General features: G+C 38.6%; 1 protein-coding gene and 1 pseudogene across 6 annotated transcripts; one reads left to right on the forward strand and one right to left on the reverse strand.

Moving 5' to 3' along the window:
• Positions 1-2,819: 2,819 nt before the first annotated feature.
• Positions 2,820-16,031, forward strand: LOC143887511 (uncharacterized). 6 transcript variants are annotated; one of them, XR_013254217.1, is made up of 5 exons: positions 4,827-10,807; positions 13,593-13,940; positions 14,031-14,698; positions 15,351-15,424; positions 15,656-16,031. XR_013254217.1 is itself a non-coding variant. In XM_077391586.1 (4 exons), the coding sequence occupies exons 2-4, from the start codon at positions 10,280-10,282 to the stop codon at positions 14,517-14,519; spliced, it is 1,365 nt and encodes a 454-aa protein (XP_077247701.1). In that variant the 5' UTR covers positions 2,820-3,247; positions 10,237-10,279; the 3' UTR covers positions 14,520-15,285. The 6 variants fall into 6 exon arrangements, 4 of the variants coding, with proteins under 4 accessions (XP_077247701.1, XP_077247703.1, XP_077247702.1 ...); XM_077391586.1 differs by lacking the exons at positions 15,351-15,424; positions 15,656-16,031 and adding an exon at positions 2,820-3,247 and having other exon boundaries at positions 10,237-10,807; positions 14,031-15,285; XR_013254216.1 differs by having other exon boundaries at positions 15,351-16,031.
• LOC143887870 (zinc-finger homeodomain protein 3 pseudogene) lies at positions 11,775-13,066 on the reverse strand (annotated as a pseudogene).
• Positions 16,032-22,038: the final 6,007 nt, after the last annotated feature.

A 22,038-nucleotide genomic window follows, 5' to 3' on the forward strand; every position in this document is an offset into this window, starting at 1 on the left:
TGCAGTGGAGTACAGAATTGCCCAATGTTTACCTTCACATTTTCTTGAACATGATTTCCTGCCCATGTATTCTATTTCATATTTTTAGATTAATTTAACCTACACTTGATATTTGTGATCTAAGGTGGAACCAGTGACTCTGTCCCATTGGCACATGATGCGAACAAGTATTTCTTGTATGTTCCTTTCATTGATCCATTCATTACATGTTATAAAAAAGGGATGCCTTATTTTTGTAAACATTTTGTTATGGAGGAAAATGATTGTGAGCTTGAAGCTCATATAGCTTATATGAGCTTGAGGGCCAAACACATGTGGGCCCACATTGTTAGGATGATCCAAAGCATTCATTTGAAAGGAACTTACATAGATAGGATGTGTACAAAAAATCAGCTTCATAGGATCATCCTAACCCATCCAAATGTGGAGGGCAAAATGGACAGACACCGTTTGCCACAAATCTGCCCATTTTTGCCCTCCGTTTTTGGAAGGGTTAGGATGATCCAATGGATCTGATTTTTGGTACACATCGTATCTATGATGGGGCCTTGCAAATGAATGGTTTGGATCACCACAAAAAATGTGGGACCCATGTGTTTGGACCCTCAAGCTCATATAAGCTATATGAGCTTCAAGCTCACAATCATTTTCCTCTTTCTTATGTCATCTATATTTAATATATTTTGTTTATACCAATTCTTTCTGTATTTCCTGACCCCACATGTTAGTCGATCAAGGCCCATTTATTTTTGCATAGAAAAATTACATTTAATTGATCCCTCCAATTGGGTGTTAAAGACCAAGGATCCATGATCAGATGACTTTACGACCCTTGGGTCAATCGACTGGTTCAATCTAGTGGCCGATCCCCTTAATTGTGTTGAGAGATCAAATTGATATCTCTTAATCTAAGGCCCTATAAATTAAATTCAAAAGCTGATAACTTAGGACCGTCGGATCAACCATCAGATTCCTCAGATCACCGATCAAGCTCAAATTAGTGTGAGATCATGTCATCCGAATGTGATCATTATTTAATTTTATTATTTTTTCAAAGAGATGTCACTTGGGGGTGGACTAAAATTCCAAACTTGGTAAATTGGAAAAGTTGACAAAATTTAAGAAGATAGAAAAGTGGGGCCGCTCACACATTTTCTCTTAGGGAGAAAATAGAAAAACCTTTGCCTGTTTGGATGCAAAGAAGATTTTGATTTGGATTTCTCACATTTGCAGCCCTTTTTGCATTGTAATTTGGATCCGATCAAATTCTTAGATTTCCAATTCAGCAACTGATAGTGAAAAAAATCATATCCAAATACGCTGTGCAAATAAGAAATTGGAAATCCATGGCAGTTTCCTTCACCCTCTTTGCTCCTCAGCCTCTTCCCTCCAATAGGAAGTACCCCCTTCCCCCTCTAGCTCTCTCCCTCAACATGAGCTGCCGGATCTATTCATTTTGTATTTAAAACTCAATTCCAAATCCAAATACAATATTTGAGGTATCCAAACGAGCCCTTATTTAAATTTATTGGAAGGAGTTATTTTGGGAAAACATGATTTTCCTAGGGTGGTTGGATGTGTAAACTAGGGAGGTGATAACTCCTTAAAGATTTCCTAAGCCAAAGAAGCAAATTCAATGAAGGATTAAGGAAATAAACATATTCCACTCGTGGTCTGAAGAAGCTCCATTGAAAGAAGTAATACCAGATTTATTTGGAGTGGTGAAAGATCAAAATCTTAGGTTAAGGCTCCATAGGACGATTCAAACCCTCCTATCAAACCTCTACATATCGGAGAGTTAGGATCATCCTACGGATATTATTTTTGGGGAAATGCCTATTTACATAGGGACCCAACAAATGAACAGTTTGAATATTAGAATAATGTCGGCCCCAATGAATTCTCTGATAAATATGCCACACCAAGTATGATTTTCTCACCAGGCAAGGCAAAAATGAGAGAAGCCCGTAGAGAATGGTTGCTAAGTGGGTCCCCATAGAAAATCATACTTGTACGAGATTGTATCGCTATTTAACCGTTAGATCAGGTGGAACCAACCATGAGTGGTCAACAGCACCCGACCAGATATATTCATGAAAAATTATACAATGGATGGCCGTGCATGCACATGCCAGCTAAAAAAACAGTGGGAGCCACTTTATTTGGGTGATCCAAACCATTCATTTGTTGGACCGTGGCGTAGATACGGTGTGGACAAAAAAAATCTTCTCCATAAGATGATCCTAACCATTCGACCCGTGTAGGTTCGATTTTAAAACACAACAAATTGAATGGCTAAGATTGGAGAAGATTGGGTCGACACTAACTACACCCATGAGGTTTCAATTTGTACAAGGTAAACCCCATCTTTTGACACACTATCAAGGCTAATGAAGACCCCATATCCAAATCCAGACACTACCAAAAACACAGTGGGCCCACATTGTTTGGATGATCCAAAGCTTTCATTTGATGGGCCCTGATATAGATAGGGTGTGCCCAAAAAATCAGCTCTATATATTCATCGTAATCCTTCGATCGGTGGATGAACTGTCAACTGAGGGGTCTACCTTGTACAAATTGAAACCTCGTAGTTGGTGACTTTTAAAAGTCAGGGTTATAATTGAAAATGTCAAACAGTTGAGGGGGTGTATATGTATTTTTCCCTAAAAATTATATAGAAAATGTTTTCTATATTCGCCCCATTTTATTCCTGGGGCGACACCCTGATGTAAAAAGAGTATACAGAGGGAAGTGATATATGCACCCCATTGTCTTCCTGGGAAGTGATATAGGACAACTCTTTTTTACACTAGCAGTGGGTGGTCCAAGGACGAAAAGGGGGTGAAAATATTATTTCTCTCCCTCGGCTCAGTTTACGGCGTAGAATGGCCTCGATCTCACAATAGTATACAGTATAAATACTAGTTTTTTTTTAATCTGAGTTAGCTTTCTCGGTAGAGACAAAGATGGAGAACAAAGAACAGAGAACAAGAACTAGGGTTTTTTTTGGTTATGTGTATAGATCTTAATCCATGGAAAATGAAGGAAATGAAGATCTTTCCCCATGAGCTCCCCTCAAGTTCCTCCTATGTACATATGTTATCCATGCGAATCAAGTTCTCGAAGACAGAGGAGGTTTCGAGGCCCATCTCCAAGTTGATTTTATTAAGACTTCTAGACAGATTTGGAGCATAGTCAGATGTTAGTTTACTTGAGATTGGAAGGGAGCTCCTGGGGAAGAGATGTAGTGACTTGAATCACTTTCTGTTGTTTTATGGGTTATTTTAATTAGTTTTTCTACTTGCAGATTCTTATTTTTCACCATTTCTGAAGGTTTTTACTTTTCATCGTTCTTTGCCATATCTTCAGTTATTTCTTAATGAATATTTTCATCCCTTGGGAGTACTCATTGTTAGTTGTTGGATTATATATTTGTTTCCTCAGTACTTTGCAAATTACCCATTTTTTCTATAGCTAATTGCTATTTTTCTAGTATTGAATCTGTGTTAGCATCCGCTTGGAATATTATTTCCATTCCTATGTTTGATCTTTCTCTGTCCTCTCATGCATATATGTGTGTGTGTGTCATAGAGATTGTGTAGCCTAAAAGTTAGCAGAGTTGTTTTCAATTTTCAAAGAACGGTCTTTAGCCTGGATTCAGAAGGAAAGTAAGCTCTATCTGTTCTATAATCCTACTTTTGTCAATATCCTAGGTTGGCTGAGTAGGTTTCTGCTATCTAAATCATCTAATATTGGTTTTGCTCTCTGATGATATATTCTTGATTCTTTGAAGTCTTAAAACCGTGCCTAGAATTTTCAATACCCTAGGTTGGCTGAGTAGGTTTCTGCTGTCTAAATGATCTAATATTGGTTTTGCTCTCGGATGATATATTCTTGGTTCTTCGAAGTCTTAAAATTGTGCCTAGAATTTTGAAAAACTTTTTGTTTTCTTTCCAGCAGGTCAATTTTCTATTATAAATTTTGGGTTAGCTTCCGTATGAGAAAGGAGATAAGTAGCCTCTGGCTTTACCCATATTAAATTTGGCAATATGGTTGTAACGGTCTAGGGCCTTGAATCTTTCCATTCAATATCTGTCAACCTCTTCTTCCTAATCTGCCATAAGCCATGATATGCATTCGAGCTCCATATGCATTGGCAAATATCTCCTAGATTTAGATATCTCCTAGATTTAGAAATCTCCTAGTATTTTTACCATATTTCTCGAGTATTTTTTTACATTTATTATTATTTTAATGAGCACAATATTTTACAGATAGAAAATGTCAAAATTTAAAGATATTCCCCCAAAATCCCCAAAAATGTGATTTGCCATATCAGTTTTTTTTTGGGTTATCATATGGTAGGGTCCCAAACACGAACTAATTTGCTGTTGATTATCATGGAGACATGTTGCGCCATTCACACTGGTGCCTAGTAATTTACTCTGATATATTTTTAATTTTATGAAATCAATCTGATTATTGAAGAATCTGTGATGACGTATCAAGGAGTATGATTACATTTACTGTAATAAGCAATTGTGAGTAGAGTGTGTATCTTTAATATGTGGATTACCATCTTGTTGTCACTTTATTGTTATTGCTATTATTATCATTGTCGTCATCATTTTCGCTTCTCTTCCCTGACAAGTGCCCAAGAGAACGAGTCGCCCTAGCAGGAATCTTTACTCAAGGCCACTTAGGGTGAAGCTATCAGGAACTATTATGACGAGATACATGTGATCTAGCGTAGGTTGATACCTCTGTACAGGGTCGGTGCTGCACTTGAAATTGCTCGCCGTGAAATGGAGGTACGAGTTCCTTAGTTTCTTCTTCACAGTTCTGCTGTTTCAATTCTTCGATCGAGGATTGCATTATCACATCCATGTTCATGATGACCGTGAGCAAAAATCCTGTTGGACTAAAAATCCGAACCAATAGCACAATCAAAGGTAAAGGGAAACAGCCACTATATAATCAAAAAGAGCAACACACAAAGAGAACACACAAATTTACATGGTTCGGTACAATAGCCTACATCCATGGGTGAGACCAATTCTTCTACTATTAGAGAATACAAAAGGGATTAACACAATCCCATACACCTGTAACCCGTCTTTCACTCTTCCATGGATACCCTTCTCTCTCAAACCCCTTTCTCTAAATAGGAAAGAAAACTCCCCTTTTCCGTAAAAGGAAACCACAAGAGAGAAATCCAGAACACACTCACCTCCTTCCTCTTTCCTTTTCTCTATATTTCTTAAGAAGATAACCGTGCAGTTTTCTGTATTTTAAATCATGCCAAACTTAATATAGTTGCAACAACTGTTCATAACTGTTTGGGAAATAAGCCACATACACCAACAATCTCCACCTTGGCTTCTTTCACAACCACTTGGAGATCAAATGTATTGTGCACTCCCAAGAACACAACCCTATGCACTCCCATGAACACAATTCCACACCTCTTGTACATGAAGTGTCCACCCCCTACATGGGATGCCCAGCCAATTATCAACACCCAGTGATATTGGCGAAGTCTAAGCAATGCTTCAACCTAGTCATTAGAACTGGCTTAGTCAACTTTCAGTCTGTCTACGACCAGGTTCAGACTGCAGAGAGGGGTGAAGCCCCTGTCATTCCATATGTGCAAGAACTGGATCTTTTCTTTCTCGGGCACAGTAAAAATATATACGGGGTTAAGGGGTTTCACACTCATCGACAAACGCATGATTCAATCAGAGCTATCTTCTATGCTCAATCCAAGGATGAGACTTCCAAAGATTATGAGGAGGATGTAATTCCAGATAGGTGTGATGTACGGGTTTCGACTCCAGAAGTATGATTGTTGTGGAAGCGAGTGTCCTTGTTTGCTCAACGACTCCTTACTCACATCAAAGCGAGCGTCCTTGTTTGCTTGATTGGTCCTTTGACGGCGTTTGGCAGTCTATATCCCATTCGATAAAGGGTTGGAGAAGAGATAGGAGTGAGATAAATGGAGGGTGGGGATTATTTGTAGGAGACTGACATAGAGATAAATGAGAGGAATCTTTTCATTTCATTCTAGCTAGGAAACAAACTACAGATATTTTGTTTGAAATGTTTATGGAGTGGAAAATACAGTAAAACCGATTCTCGTAAATCTTCCAAACATGCTTTTTCTGACCTTTTGATTTTAAAAATAAAAAAACATCCAAATTAATCCAAGAGCATGAAAAGAGATGAGACATCTTCACTCGCATATGTCATTAAGTGTTAATAATGAAACTTATAAACTGATTAAATCCATTTTTATAACACTAACTGTTTGACTCGATTTATAGTGGTTTGTTACAAAAGTAGCAAAATGTTCTATTTTGGGGTTGAAACGCACATTTGGATTTGGAAAAATACCAAATTTTGTCGAATATTTCAGGATTTCGCCCGAAATTTTGGTTGAAATATGTGGAACATGCAACTTTTCAGATAAAAAAATAATTTTTTTGTCAACCCATCGACATTTCAGTTGCAGAAAAGAAAAGAACAATGAGATTCCATTGAGATGTTTTTAAAAAATGATTAAAGATAAATAAAAATTCAGTGTTGAACAATCTTACCTATATTTCGGCTGAAATTTCAATATGAACACAAGAAAATTCCATTGATTTCTTCCAATATCTTAATTGACCCTTTAACAAGATTACTTCAACAATTCCTTGCGTTCTTTTCTAATTTCATTTAACCTTACTCTACAATAATAATTAGACGGAGAGATGAACCTTTTCTAAGAACTACTCGTGCCAAGATATTAGGTTTGATTTATCTTTGTTTCTCTATCACGCCATATACTTTGCTCTATTATTGGTTTTGTCATGTAAAACACATTGTGCATTCATCGAATATTCAGCATGCCTAATACATGCAAAATTGGTTATAGAAGGTTGAGAAATGGCGAATACTTAATTGTTATGAAATAACACATTGTATGTTTCAAGTAATCTACTATTTATTTGATGGATTTTTTCATCGATATTTAATGAAATGAAGGAAAAATTATTTGAGGACACTGTAGAAGGATAATACACACATATAGTATGGTGGGGTCCGTCATTTTACAACTGATGTTTCGATAAGGTGAGACCCATCATTTTCCACCCATACATGGCATGGGTGGGGCCCATCATTTTACATTTCATGTTTTGATTGGTAGGACCCGCCATATCTATGCAGATCCAAGTATTATGGTGGGTCCCAAGATTTTACATCATGTTTTGAGAGGGTGAGTCTCACCAACTCTACTTAAACCCATGTGGGGTCCACAATTTTACTTCATGTTTTGATGGGGGTTCTCGTGATCTCTTTGGGCGTGTTTGGTTCATTGGAGAGTAGTGGAAGTAGTAGTCAAAACTCAAAAGGGAGGTGACAAGGATGGGAGATGTGTAGAGTTGTCTAGAGGAGAATAGGGGAAGATTGGTAGTGTGCTTGGTTGGGTGTTAGAGCATGTGGAAAATGTAGGGGTGTCATTACCAAAATAGATAGTAGAAGAGAGAGAAAGGGAAGAGAGAGAAAGAGAGAGAAATGTAATGATTACACAAGACAAGACATATTCTACTCTTCCCACTTCTAAAATCCACCAAAAAAGAGGTTTTCCATTGGAAGATTAGTAGAGGGGACAATTCCGCCACATAGGCTTCACCTAGAAAAAAAGCTAATAATGGTGTCCCCTCCATGTCTTGTACTCAAATGGAATGTGAGCTCAAATTTGGCAACAAAACAACATTTGGCGTTTCATATCCCGGAAAATGCCCAGCCATCTTCCATGTTTTTTGCAACCAAACAAGGCCTTTATTTACAATGGTGAAGGCTATCCCCATTTGTATTTAATGAAAAAATAGTGTACTTTTTAAACTTCTCTTTATTTACAAGTTTGCCACCCAAATTCAAAAAGTGTGTTTTCTCTCCTCACCTAAAAATCATGCTATCTAAGAATTATTTGCTTAGTTTGGTTGCCGGAATGTTTTTGGTTCTTGGGATTTTTGTGGAACAAAAAACTTCCTGGGAGATTAGTGGGAAAAAAAACTCCCTGGAAGTATCCCGGTAAAGCTTCCTGGGTGCTCGCTTTCCCTTTCGGTGGGTCGATTGCCTCGATACAAATGGGCTAGAAGTCGTGCTCTCCTCCTCATATGCAAGAACAGATATCTTCCCTTTCCCTTCCATACACCAGCCTTCTTTGAACTCCTCTTCGTTCTTATAGAACCCTAGCTACACCTACCACAATCAAAGGGATGAAATGACCTCTCTCTTGCAGGATTTTGTTCTCTGCAAAGTTCCCTTCTTTTTTTTGCAGTAATTTTTTTTTGCACGGTAGGGTTTTGTCTTCGGGATAGAGACGAGCATTAGAAGGGATAGGTTATTCGATAGAGGATAGAGACGAGCGTTGCGGTATTCTTTTTTTCCAGCGTAGGATTTCGTGCGGGGTTATTTTGGTTCCTGGGATTATTTTGGGCCCAGCAACCAAACGTGGGTTTCCTGCAAAAATTCCACAAAAGTCCCAAGACCCAAAAAAATTCCGGCAATCAAACGGAGCAAAATTTAGGAGTGCTTTACTTGTGGTACTTTTTGAGTTTGGGGCACGATTCAATTCGAACAAGACATCTATTGGAGTGACCTAGGACCTATTTACATTGTACACGGTTAAGCTTAGGGTTATGAAAGAGGCAAAAGAGGAAAGAGGGAAGAAACTCAATAGAAGGAAAGGAGAGTCGTTAATGCTATCACTAGGGACAGGTTTTACCCCCACCTGCATTGATGGACCTGAAAATACCATGGGTCTTGCGTTGGGTTTGTTTCCATGTTTGAAATACCAGACCCGATTCGAGATTGGGCTATGTTAACCCGACACTTATAAGGGTAAATTATGCTCCGTTTGGTTGCCAGATTTTTTTTGGTTCTTGGGGACTTTTGTGGAATTTCCGAGGGAAACCCACGTGGTTGCTGGGCCCAAAATAATCCCAGGAACCAAAATAACCCCGCCCGAAACCTTACGCTGGAAAAAAAAATACTGCAACGCTCGTCTCTATCCTCTCTATCGAAAAACTTGTCCCTTCCAACGCTCGTCTCTATCCCGAAGACAAAACCCTACCCTGCAAAAAAAAAATACTGCAAACAAAAGGGAATTTTGCAGAGAACAAAATCCTACAAGAGAGAGGTCATTTCATGCCTTTGATGGTGGTAGGTGTAGCTAGGGTTCTATAAGAACGAAGAGGAGTTCAAAGAAGGCTGGTGTATGGAAGGGAAAGGGAAGAGATCTGTTCTTGCATCTGAGGAGGAGAGCACGACTTATAGCCCATTCGTATTGAGGTAATCGACCCACCGAAGGGGAAAGCGAGCTCGACTAAATCTTCGACAGGTAGAACCCTTGCAAATCGATTTGTGCTTTGGTTTTATGAAATTAGGGGTTTGAATAAGCTTGTTTTTTTTAAAAAAAAAAATAAACTGAATTTTGAACTAGGTTTGTTCTGATCTACAAATGTCTGGTAACACCTGATACTACACTTTGATTTTCTCACCCCCAAGGTAAAAGATAATTAGATTTTGAGGTCTGGTTTGTCTTCTTCTTATAAAAATGCCAAAAGTTTGAATAACTTGTTTTGTTTTATTTATATGTATTCCTGCCATTTAGCTCTTGAAAGTCATTTCCTACAGTTAACTTTCAAGTATCCAATGTACATGCCATTTTTCTTGTAATTTTTCTTTCGTGTCCTTTTATCTCTGCAGATACTTCCAAATAAATTCAATCAAAGAGAACAATAAGAACAAACTAGAATTCAAATGCCAGGCTTGAAAATTGTAGTCTAGTGTAATTTTCAGAAATCAGGTTCTGTTGCTAAATTTCACTCTTATAATTTACCATCCCTAAAATGACTAATATAATTGGGTTGAAATTACATCTTATTTTCTATTTCTTATTTAGAAAAAATTGTTCTCCTTGACTGAAATGGCTGATAGAATTTTTTATTTTATTTTTGGATGGGTGGCTGATAGAACTTTCTAATTTTTACGAGTCATATAAGTGACTAATATCCTATTGTGATTGAATTGTTGCTGTAATTTTGATTCTTATGCAGTTTGTGTTCACACGTACCTCTGTAATATTACTTGCCTAGAATGTGAACTCAATGTACTAATCCTTTTGACATCTGAATCTTCCAGTCATAATACTTACCCAGACTTACATCCTTGTTTCATGAATAGATACATTCATTTCCCATTTCGTCATTATACTTATTCATTTGCAATGAGCTTACCACTAACCGAAGACGATGGTAATGGAGATGATGATGGAATGAATATGGTTAGACAAGGGTGCGCTTTGGTTGCAGTCGGTTCCGGTTTAGCCGTGGCGGCAATGATGGAAGAAGAACAAGCGTTCTTCGAATGTTCTCCTTATAAGAACACCTATCTCACCCCACGCACATTTCTCCCCTATGTTGTGCGAAGTGACGAGCGCTGCCATGATCTCCTTCGAATGAATGTGGACTGTTTCACAAGGTTTGTCCATATATTAAAGGGTACCGGGTGGCTAAATGATACGATCCACTGCTCAGTGGAAGAGCAGTTGGCGATTTTCTTTCACATCATCTCAGATGACCAGAGGAACCACTGTATGAAAGCATATTTTAGAAGATCAGGGGAAACTGTTAGTCGATATTTCAGTAAGGTTCTTGACGCAATTATGAGTATGACAAACTTACTCATAAAACCTCCATCACCGGATACACCGCCGCAGATTAGAGCGAATGAAAGATGGTACCCTTACTTCAAGGTATTGACTTTGTAGCCTTATAATTATTCCTTTCTTATAAACTACGTCAGCAACATATTTCCTTCCTATATGATAGGATTGCATTGGGGCGGTCGACGGGACGCATATTCAGGCTAAAGTGCCATTTCCTATGCGAGGCCAATTTATATGTCGTAAGGGGTGGACTAGCCAGAATGTACTAGCTGCATGTGATTTCGACTTAAAATTCACATCCGTCCAAGCTGGTTGGGAAGGATCTGCGCCTGACTCTAGAATATTGGGGGAACTGCTTGCTGATGAGAGGGGAATTATCTGCCACCTTGGAAGTATTATCTTGTGGATGGTAGATTTCCCTTGCCGAGTCATTTCATCACCCCGTTCCGTAAGACGAGGTATCATCTGAGTGAATTTCGAACTAACAGGCCACGGACCAATGAGGAACTATTCAATCATAGGCATTCTTCAGCTCGAAATGTAATTGAACGTGCATTTGGTGTGCTTAAGAAGCGTTTCGCCGTCCTCAACGGCGAACCAATGTACCCCTTCCCCAAACAGGTTGATCTAGTCATAGCCTGTTGTTGTATTCACAACTTCATTAGAGGCATAATGCCTCAGGATCGGCTTGTTGCTGTTGTCGATCGTGAATTAGCCTCCACAAGTATTGGAGGTGGAGACGATGATCAGGAGGAGGAAGTTGATAAGGAAGAAATGCAGAGGGAGCAATGGATAAGTAGAGCTCAGGATGGGATAGAAGGAAATAGAATTAGGACTGAAATATGGTCAACTATGTGGAGAGATTATAGACCCTCTGCTTGATATGGTTCCTGTTATTAATTTGTATGCTTCATGTATGGTGCTTTAGTTTGGATTGTATGGCACATCTTTTCGTATGCCACTTATAAGGTATACTAATTTTGGAGTGTATGTCACTGGTGCTTTATATTAAGACCCTTCTATGTAACTTCTTTCACTTCTTTGTATTATATATCACTTCTATGTCCTTTTATTGTAGAATTAGAAGGCTCCTTGATGATTGTCCTGTAATTTTCTCCTTGAAATTCTTATACTTTTGGGTTATTGTAGAAATCATTGCTTTCATTATCTGGTATCATTCCTCTTGACCCCAATCTCCTGACAGAATTGTTGTACCACACTTCTTGCTTTTGTATCCTCCACCCAACCTTCTCTGCAAAACTCAGCATTTTCTCCTTTTGCTCTTGAGTGAACTTAGTCCTAAACCTCTTTTTCATCAAAGGAGGCCTAGACAAAACCCCACCACCCTCCTGTTCATCTGATTCAGATGGCAGACCTATGTTGTAGGGCATGATCATTTGGGAGGGTGGTGGCCTTGGAATGAGGGTACCCAAAGGCTTCTAACCCTGAAATCAAGACACCTTTTTGACCCACCACTTTCCTGCCTTTGAGATGGTAACAGTCACAATTAGTGGACTCACCTTGTATATCTCTTCTGTGGAAATTCCTATGGCAGTTACAAGCAGAGCATTTGAGGGCTTCAAGGGTGCCTTCTTCTCCACTTGGCATGAATTCACCCATCTGTGGCATTTCTACCCATGGAAGCAGCATGATTTTTGAGGCATTCTTTGTATCTGACCACCTTCTTGTAGGGCATGTGGTCCTCTAGATTAGGGCCATTTGAGGGGAGAGAAGGAGCTGAGGAAGGGATTATGTGGTTGTGGGGAGGAGGGTCATGGATCATGTGACCATGACCGCCAACATAACTACTGTTTATTGGCAGTGGGAGATCTGTTTCATGACCAGAAATATCATTCTTTCTTTGTTTGGCTTTTTTGAAAGACAAAAAAGAAGGAACAAAGACAAGAGAATTAGACCTAGACCCAGATTATTGAATTTGTAGTTCTTTGGAGTCTGATATTCGTGAATTAAAAAGAAAAAACCACTATCCTCTAAGATACTAGAGAATTAGTGCTTGGGACAAACTTGAGACCCTTTTTTATGAATACTCATTTCTCCATTTTTTATTCCAGGCAGAAAAGAAGAAAAATGAGATATGCAATTACTAGAAACAAATATTTTGGGTATGAGATTGTAGGAGTCTAAGCTACACACACACACACACACAAAACTTTAATTTTCTGCGTTGGAACTCAGTTTTAAATTGTCAGAGTATTGTCCATCCTTTTCCCATGTTAAATCTCACATCTCATATTGGTTATTTATCCCTAATCCCTGTCATAATCTACTACTTTGTAATAAATATGATATAACTTCCCAACATCTCTGCTGCTGTGTCACAGTCATCTCTTGTGTTTTATTTTTTCATCTCTAGTGCGATATATTCTCTTTGTTATCCTATTGTTATCTTAATGGGGCCTTTGATGCTACACCTAGATACATTTGTTGTTTCAGAACTTTGGTATAATTAACTAAAGTGATTCATGATTAGTTTCTGCCATATGAATACAGTTCAGTTTGACCATTCAAATTAATAATCTTATGATATTAAGCAATTAAGGTTTCAAAGCTAATCTGAGATTACTTAATTGGACATCAGACTCAATGTTCTTTGCTCCTTCTGGGCTTGAACTTGGTCACAGTCAGATGATCTCTTCTCATCTTCAATATGGTTGATAAATCAAAGAGTATCTCCGTTAAGCTCATCGCCGGTTGAGATACTCAGTTTGGGAGTTCCATTTCCATGTTCATGTTGAAAGCAAAGGCCTATGTAGTATGTTTGATGGCACGGATATTTGTTTTCTGTAATACAGAGTTTATGGTAGTGGTAATGTGTATTATTCACAGATATTTGTTCTTGCATTTTTCCCAGCTGAAATCTTTTCAGGTGATGGATGACGAAGCTGACACCGCGAAAGCTATGAATGCGAAATGGTCTACGGACATGGATAGGGTATTAGTTGCAGCATTGCGCCATCAATTTGCGGAGGGGCAGACATGCCTCAACGGATTCAAAGAGACTGCTTATGTGTACTGTACGACGGTCGTGAATGAGACTTTCGGCCTCCAACTGAAACGCACACAAATCGAGAACCGTGTGAAGGGGATGAATAAGATATATAAAATCCTGCATGGGTTAGTTAACAGAAGTGGGTTCGACTGGGACTGCGAGTTGAAGAGGCTCACGGTTACAAATGACGTTGGTGAAAATTTTGTTCGGGTAAGAAGTGGCTACATACACTACTTAAAGAATTATTGTCCCACCAGTCAATATATTTTTTTCATTGATAAAGTCTTCTTTATTGTGTAGGATAACCTCGATATAGCTAAATTCTTTAAGAAACGTTATGATTTGTATGATGACTGGGTTGAAATATTTGGGAAGGACATCGCAGATGGGGGATTTCGGAGAAGTTACAGGGATCCGCCACGACCAGTTGTAGAGGAATTCTACACTCCCCAGATGCCATCTACCGAAGACGATTACTTCAGAGAGTTCCTCTCCCATGATGACTATATGGGTCAGGATTCTCCTAATTTCAGTGCTCCCCAGATGCCGACCCCGATGACACACACTTCATCGACTATGCCAAATATTGGTAGGTCAATCCCTCGTCAGTCACCAAGTCCAATGGAAACGAGTATGGGCAGTGAGGGAAATAGGTCAGGTAGTCCTACTAGACGCAAGAGGCGAGGTTCTAGTGATTTGAAGTCAACTTTAAACACTTTCGCTGCCAGTGTCTCAGAGATTGCGGTTGATATTAAAGAGAATACGGCTTATGTTAAAGAGAATAATTAGAAGGAGATTATTTTGTGTGACCAGATCATGGCGGCACTAGAAGAAATTGATGGTCTTGATCGTGCAGCGCTCGCTGACATATATGAGTATCTAAGCACACACCTGACAGAAGGGCGATCGTTTATTCGTCGTGCGAAGGACCTCCGAGAAATGCATGTCACTCGGTTCATTCAGAGCTGGTAAGTTGGGAGGGAGTGAATAGACTGACTTGCCTACTTCTAACATCAGTGGTGTTTTGGTTGATTTGTTGTTGTGGTTGCTTCTATCTTGTTGTTGTACGCTTCTTTGTGTTTGACTTCTATCTTGCTTCTATCTTCTTGTGTACTACTGTTGTTGTACGCTTCTTTATGGTATGAGATACGACCCCTTCCCCCTGTTGCTAATATTAATATAATGCTTGGATGTTTTTTTTTTAAATGGTATAATGCCTGAATGTTCTTCTTTGTCATAGCAATAATTGTTATAGGTCCACTATTTATTAGGTTGATTAGTCTTGAATTGGAAAAGAGCATATATTGTGACAAAATTCTTTTGAACATCAATACATTTGATTGTTATCTATACTTCATCGAATGGGCTCTACCTCTAATTCATCTTGAGTGATTCTATCTCAGCCAGTACTGATGTTTGATGGCATTATGCGCATACTTGCCACTTGTGCCCTGTTCCTGTCTTTTCATCCATGGATTTGTTACATCTTTTTATCAAGACTTTGCTTCTTCAATACTTTATGATTCTAGAATTTTCCACTTGGGCCCTGTTTGGATTGCAAGAAAAACATTTCTAGTGGAAAAACTTTTCATATTAATTTTTTTCGTCTCCATGATTCAGATGGAATTGATGAGTGTCATATTTAGAGGGATATCATTATACACTGAAGTTCCCTTGGATAAAGCTTGAACCGGGTACCATTCAAATAACTTTTATCATTTGTGCTCAGACAGTTGAAAAATAAAAAATTTCTTTTAGCTCACTCGGTCAAGCTCTTGGCTACTGAACTTCACTTTCAATAGCTCTTGGCTAAAAAATTTCTTTTACCAATTGGGTTTTCTGTTTCTCTTTTCTGGGTCTTCTCCATATCGCATTTGTTTCCTTTTTATCCATATGGCTATCGTTTGGATTTGCGTTCCTGCAAGTGAATGGCAAAACAAAAGTTCTACGTGGTTTTCAAGGGAAGGCTGGCTGGCGTATTTGACAACTGGCAGGACTGCCATCTTCAGATGAACAAATTTAGTGGAGCTTGTTACCAATCATATAAGACCAGGCAGGAGGCAGATGTTGCCCTACATGCCTATTTATGTGGCAGTAGTGGGTGCATAGAAAATGGGAAAGAGGAGAGCAGCGTTCAAGGGTATTCACTAGCGTCAACAAGTTCTGCTGGGTCAACTTCCTCTTCTACTTAGATATGGTTCCGATGTTTGGTGGTGTTCTCTTTTTTTTTTACTAGACATGTGTAGTGGCTGTAAATATGCTTGGGATTGTTCTTAATGATCAAAACCGTTTTTTTTTCCCCCTTTCACTCTATTTATATATAAACAACGTTCTTATGGCGTGATAAAATGTTTACCCTTTACATGTTGCAAATAATGCGTAGGCAAGGCTTTTTATTAGGAAATGCGAATGTATTTTTCGGAGCAATCACTGGCGGAATGTCAATCATATTTGGTATGAAGTTTAGATCGAAGTCACCACAAATAATGCATGGCCCACCAATTTGATTTTTCGTTCTTGCAATTGATCTCATGCTTCCAAAATGGACTGTTCAGCCCGCACCATAGGATGATCCACAACCGTCCATTGATGGGCCACGCCACAATGTAAAGAGGTTGTGCCCAAACTATCATTTATGTGGGTTGATCCCAACCCTCCAATCTTTTCTTTTCTTTTTGATATCGAGTTCATCTAGGGTGGAGGGCTAGGATCAATCTATGAAATTGTCTTTTGGCACACAACCTATTTAAATTGTGGCCCATCAAATGGACGTTTCGGATCATCTTATGGTGTGGGCTGGACAGTCTATTTGAAAAGAAGGGGGTGACTGTTGTCATAAATGGTGTTGAATTTATGAACAAGTTTGCAGAAGAATTTTTTTCTTCCCAACAATTCAAGCAACCAAACAAAGCTTCTTTTTTCCCACCATAGTCCGGTCAACCAAACATGGGATTTTTATTTTACCGGGATACTTCCAGAGAGTTTTTTTTCCCACCAATCTCCTAGGAAGTTTATCTTATTTCTTGTGTTGGTGTGCGTCAAAGCTCATGTGCTCACATTGATTTATCAGCTGTTACAGCCTTGAGATTGGAATATCCTAATTCCAATTCTGTGACGGAAATAAGTTTGGGCGATGATTTTTTTCACCCACGCCCTGGATGAGGGATGTGCCCGGCCCCTTGTAACATGATTTGACGTCAAAAAGCGTTAAAGTTGCCCACAATTCACTTTCCAAGGGGCGCATCCCTCATACAGGGGTTCTTTTTGTCAAAGAAATGCTGGCAAAAGGAGTGGAAATATCATTTGCCTGTTTTAAATTGCAGTGACTTCTGTGATTAGGATTAAGAGTGCCGTTACTGTAACAATAGACAATGGTATTTTTTAATAGGCTGGCAAAGGGGGTGGAAATATCATTTCCGTGTTTTAAATTGCAGTGTCTTGTGCAATTAGGATTAGGAGTGTCATTACTAAAACAACAGACAATGGTCTTTTGAATTTTGATGTTACACATTGAAATGACTTTCTTTATTTTGTGAGTGGGCCAGAACAAAATATCTTTATGATCAACTGAACCTAATGGATCGATGGGGATGATCAATTCCAGGGTCCCACCCACTTGGAATCCTATCGACATTCAAGACTGTTGATTGCGTTTAAGCGACCCCAATGATCTTGATCCCACACCAAGTGGAATTCTCATGCGTAAAACATTTTTTGTTGGGCAAACCTTAAAAAAGGCTTGATCGATCACATAGACGTCTCACTCGCGGGGCCAATATGATCTGATGGTCACGATGAAGGTTAGATCTTGATATTTCAACCGTCCATTTGGAGCTCATTGATTCTATGGCTAAGATGATCGGAAGGCCCCTAATTAATCATATCATTTTTTTTTATTGGTAAGCTGGGGTTAGGCAGGACCCCGACCAAAATAAAATAGGGAAAATCATTAAAAAAATGTAAAGTTTATGCGAAATTGTGAACAAAGGGTAGTGATTTGAAAATTATAAAAAAGGTGTTGTCAGGTGAGAGAAGATGGCTTTTAGGACAAATATACCCCTCCTAATGGTTCCGAGGTATAAAATGTGGTTCCTAATGGTTCCGGGGTATAAAATGTGGTTCCCTAATGGTTCTGAGGTATAAAATGTGGTTCCCTAGGGGTTCCGGGGTATAAAATGTGGTTCCCTAGTGGTTCTGGGGTATAAAATGTGGCTCCTTAGTGGTTCCGGAGTAGAAAATGTGGTTCCCTAGTGGTTTCGGGGTATAAAATGTGGTTCCCTAGTGGTTCTGAGGTATAAAATGTGGTTCCGTAGTGGTTCCGGGGCATAAAATATGGTTCCGTAGTGGTTCCAGAGTATAGAATGTGGTTCCGTAGTGGTTCCGAGGTATAAAATGTGGTTCCCTAGTGGTTCCGAGGTATAAAATGTGGTTCTCTAGTGGTTCCGGGGTAGAAAATGTGGTTCCCTAGTGGTCGTGGAGTAGAAAATGTGGTTTCCTAGTGGTTCCGGAGTAGAAAATGCGGTTCCTTAGTGGTTCAGAGGTATAAAATGTGTTTCCCTAGTGGTTCCAGAGTAGAAAATGTGGTTCCCTAGTGGTTCCGAGGCATAAAATGTGGTTCGATAGTGGTTCGAGGGTATAAAATGTGGTTCCCTAGTGGTTCCGATGTATAAAATGTGGTTTCATAGTAGTTCTGAGGTACAAAATGTGGTTCCGTAATGGTTCTGGGGTATAAAATGTGGTTCCGTAGTGGTTCCGAGGTATAAAATGTGGTTCTCTAGTGGTTCCGACATATAAAATGTGGTTCTCTAGTGGTTCCGGGGTAGAAAATGTGGTTCCCTAGTGGTTCCGGGGTATAAAATGTGGTTCCCTAGTGGTTCCGGGGTAGAAAATGTGGTTCTCACGCCAGGCCCGTACGGGCCGGGTCGACCCGCGTGTCACCCGGATTTTTGCCGTATTTTTTAAGATGTTTTTGGGAAATGTTATCCGCACTACCGTATTTTGATGAGACACTCCTCACTTTATTAAAAGTACGGTATGGCCCGCACCATAGGATGATCCAAACCATCCATTAGATGGGCCACAACCTAAATAGGTTGTGCCCCAAAAAGCATTTCCGTAGGTTTATCCTAACCCTCTGATCAGAATGTTAGAGGGTTGGTCCTAACCCTCTATAGATCGGAGGGTTAGGATCAACCTATGGAAATGATTTTTGGGACACAACCAATTTAGGATGTGGCCCATCTAATTGATGCTTTGGATCATCCTATGGGGGGCCATACCGTACTTTTAATTAAATGAGGAGTGCCCTCATCAAAATACAGTAGTGTGGATAACATTTCCCTTTTTTGTATGGGAATTTGCTAGCCACCTTTGCCAAGGCAACTTCTCGGCTTGTGGCCCATCCTTTGATGCAAAGATTGGCAGAAGTAATATGGGTGCAAAGGTGCCTAGCAAAAGCATAATTGCAAAAAATAGTAATCATTACGGATTTGTGGCTGAAGTGCTAAGTTTTAAATGAAAAATTATGAAAAAATAGAAGCAAAGTATTAAAATTACGAAAAAATACCAAAATGATGCACTAACATATGACAATTACCGAACTACAAAGTTTGACTGTCTTCCGTCGGAAGTCCGAAGTTTTGTTCGGACTTCCGACGGAAGCCAGTAGAATAGGGATAATTCCAAAGATTTTTATTTTTAAATTGAGTAAAAATTCGAAGGATAATAGAGATATACATTGTGATCTTAGTGTCATGCAGGCAACCATAAATTGAAGCTTGATTTTGATGTTTTAGAATAAAAAAATGCAAAGAAAATGGATTTATCTTGAAAATGGGGAAAACAACAAAATTCAGTTTTAAGCTCAAAATTTATTTTCTTTGCATTTTGTAACACTGCTTCGATAAGTTTATCATGAATAAACCCTCATGATTACCAAACCCTGTTGTAAATGGCAACCTTCAAAACCCTTCCATGGAGTTTTCCATGCTAGAAAAGTCTTGAGGAAGTAGAAGGTGGTAGGTGAGAAAGTAATAAGTGCATAGGGATAGGTGCAAAAAGGTGGAGAGAAAAAAGAGGTAGGAGGGGTATATTTGTCCTAAAAGCCATCTTCTCTCACCTGACAACACCTTTTTTATAAATTTCAAATCAATACCCTTTGTTCACAATTTCGCATAAACTTTGCATTTTTTTAATGATTTTTCCAATAAAATAAAAAGAAGGGAAAATGACTAAAAAAAGGGCTTTGTACTGACTATGGCGTGTCCGGGGGAGTTTTCTAAATTACCAATCAAAAGTGATGTTGACAGGTTTGTGTGGGTTTTGGACGAAAATACCCTCATTTTGAAAACAAACGTTTTTAACTTCTTTTTTTCATCATTTTAGTGTCTTTTCATCTCTCTCTCTCTCTCTCTCTCTCTCTCTCTCTCTCTCCCCTTTTAAAACTATGTTTCTTAGATTAATCTATAAATAGCCGAGGAGATCCACTAATAAGACGATACTGTCTTAATTAATGGGAACACCAATGACTAACTATATACGGATCATATGATAAGGTGGGAATTTTTCATCATAGAAGGGATGGGTGGAAATACCATTATGATTGTGAGAATTTTGGGCATATGAGATCTAAATAAAGGGCTATCAGATGAACGACTCAGATCAATCAAAGGGTCATAGCATTGTATCACACAAATTCCCCTGAAAAAGGTAATACGGGGCTATGGGCATAATTAGATCATATAAATCAATAATTTGTGGGTCCCCACTACCAAAAATCTTCTCCATATGATGATCTTAACCGTCCAATAAAATGAACAACACAATATAGAAACCTCCACAAATCCAACAGTCAGGATAATACCACTAGCAAGATTTTTGGGGTATGAAATAGCCACGGCCAGAGCAAAAATGAAGGGTTTAGATCATCCATATCTGTGGGCCCCACTAGTCTCTCTCAACGTTTGTCACGCTTGATGCCCCTTCAACCTTCAAGACTCTTGAAGCCTCTTTTCACCTTCCCCCCCCTCTCTCTCTCTAAACACTCTAAACCACTGCTAACCATATATAAACCACTTATAAACACTCTAAACCACTGCTAGGCTTATATAAACCACTTATAAACACACTAAACCACTGCTAAGCCTATATAAACCACTTATACACACTCTAAACCACTGTTTATCCTATATAAACCACTTATAAATACTCTAAACCACTGCTTACCTTATCTTAAACACTTATAAACACTCTAAACTACTGCTTACCCTATATAAACCACTTATAAACACTCTAAACTACTACTAGGCTTATATAAACCACTTATAAACACTCTAAATCACTGTTTAGCGTATATAAACCACTTATAAACACTTTAAACCATTGTTTACCCTATATAAACAACTTATAAACAATCTAAATCACTGCTTACCCTATCTTAAATACTTATAAACACTCTAAACCACTGCTTACCCTATATAAACCACTTATAAACACTCTAAACCACTGCTAGGCTTATATAAACCACTTATAAACACTCTAAACCACTGTTTACCCTATTAAACCACTTATAAACACTCTAAACCACTTCTTACCCTATATAAACCACTTATAAACACTATAACCAACTGATTAGCCTGTATAAACCACTTATAAACACTCTAAACCACTGTTAAGCCTATATCACTTATAAACACTCTAAACCACTGCTAAGCCTAAATAAACCACTACTGAGGATTATAAACTACTATTGACGTTGAAAAATTCCCACCTAGTAGTGGTTTATAATCGTCACTAGTAGTTTATAACCCTCCGTAGTGGTTTATTTAGGCTTAGTAGTGATTTAGAGTGTTTACAAGTGGTTTATATAGGCTTAACAGTGGTTTATAATGTTTATATGTGGTTTATACAAGCTAATCAGTGGTTTATAGTGTTTATAAGTGGTTTATATAGGTTAAACAGTGGTTTAGAGTATTTACAATTGGTTTATATATGGTAAATAATGGTTTGGAGTATTTACAAGTGGTTTAATAGGGTAAACAGTGGTTTATAGTGTTTATAAGTTGTTTATATAAGCCTAGCAGTGGTTTATAGTGTTTATAAGTAGTTTATATAGGGTAAGCAGTGGTTTAGAGTGTTTATAAGTGTTTAAGATAGGGTAAGCAGTGGTTTAGAGCGTTTATAAGTGGTTTATATATGGTAAACAATGGTTTTGAGTGTTTATAAGTGGTTTATATACGGTAAACAGTGGTTTAGAGTGTTTATAAGTAGGGATGCAAATGAGCCGAGCCGAACTTTGGGGTGTTTGGGC

This window comes from Tasmannia lanceolata, unplaced genomic scaffold (genome assembly GCF_043159265.1).
Source record: "Tasmannia lanceolata isolate RefF3 unplaced genomic scaffold, GAP_Taslan_0.1 ptg000012l, whole genome shotgun sequence".
NCBI classification, from domain to species: domain Eukaryota; kingdom Viridiplantae; phylum Streptophyta; class Magnoliopsida; order Canellales; family Winteraceae; genus Tasmannia; species Tasmannia lanceolata.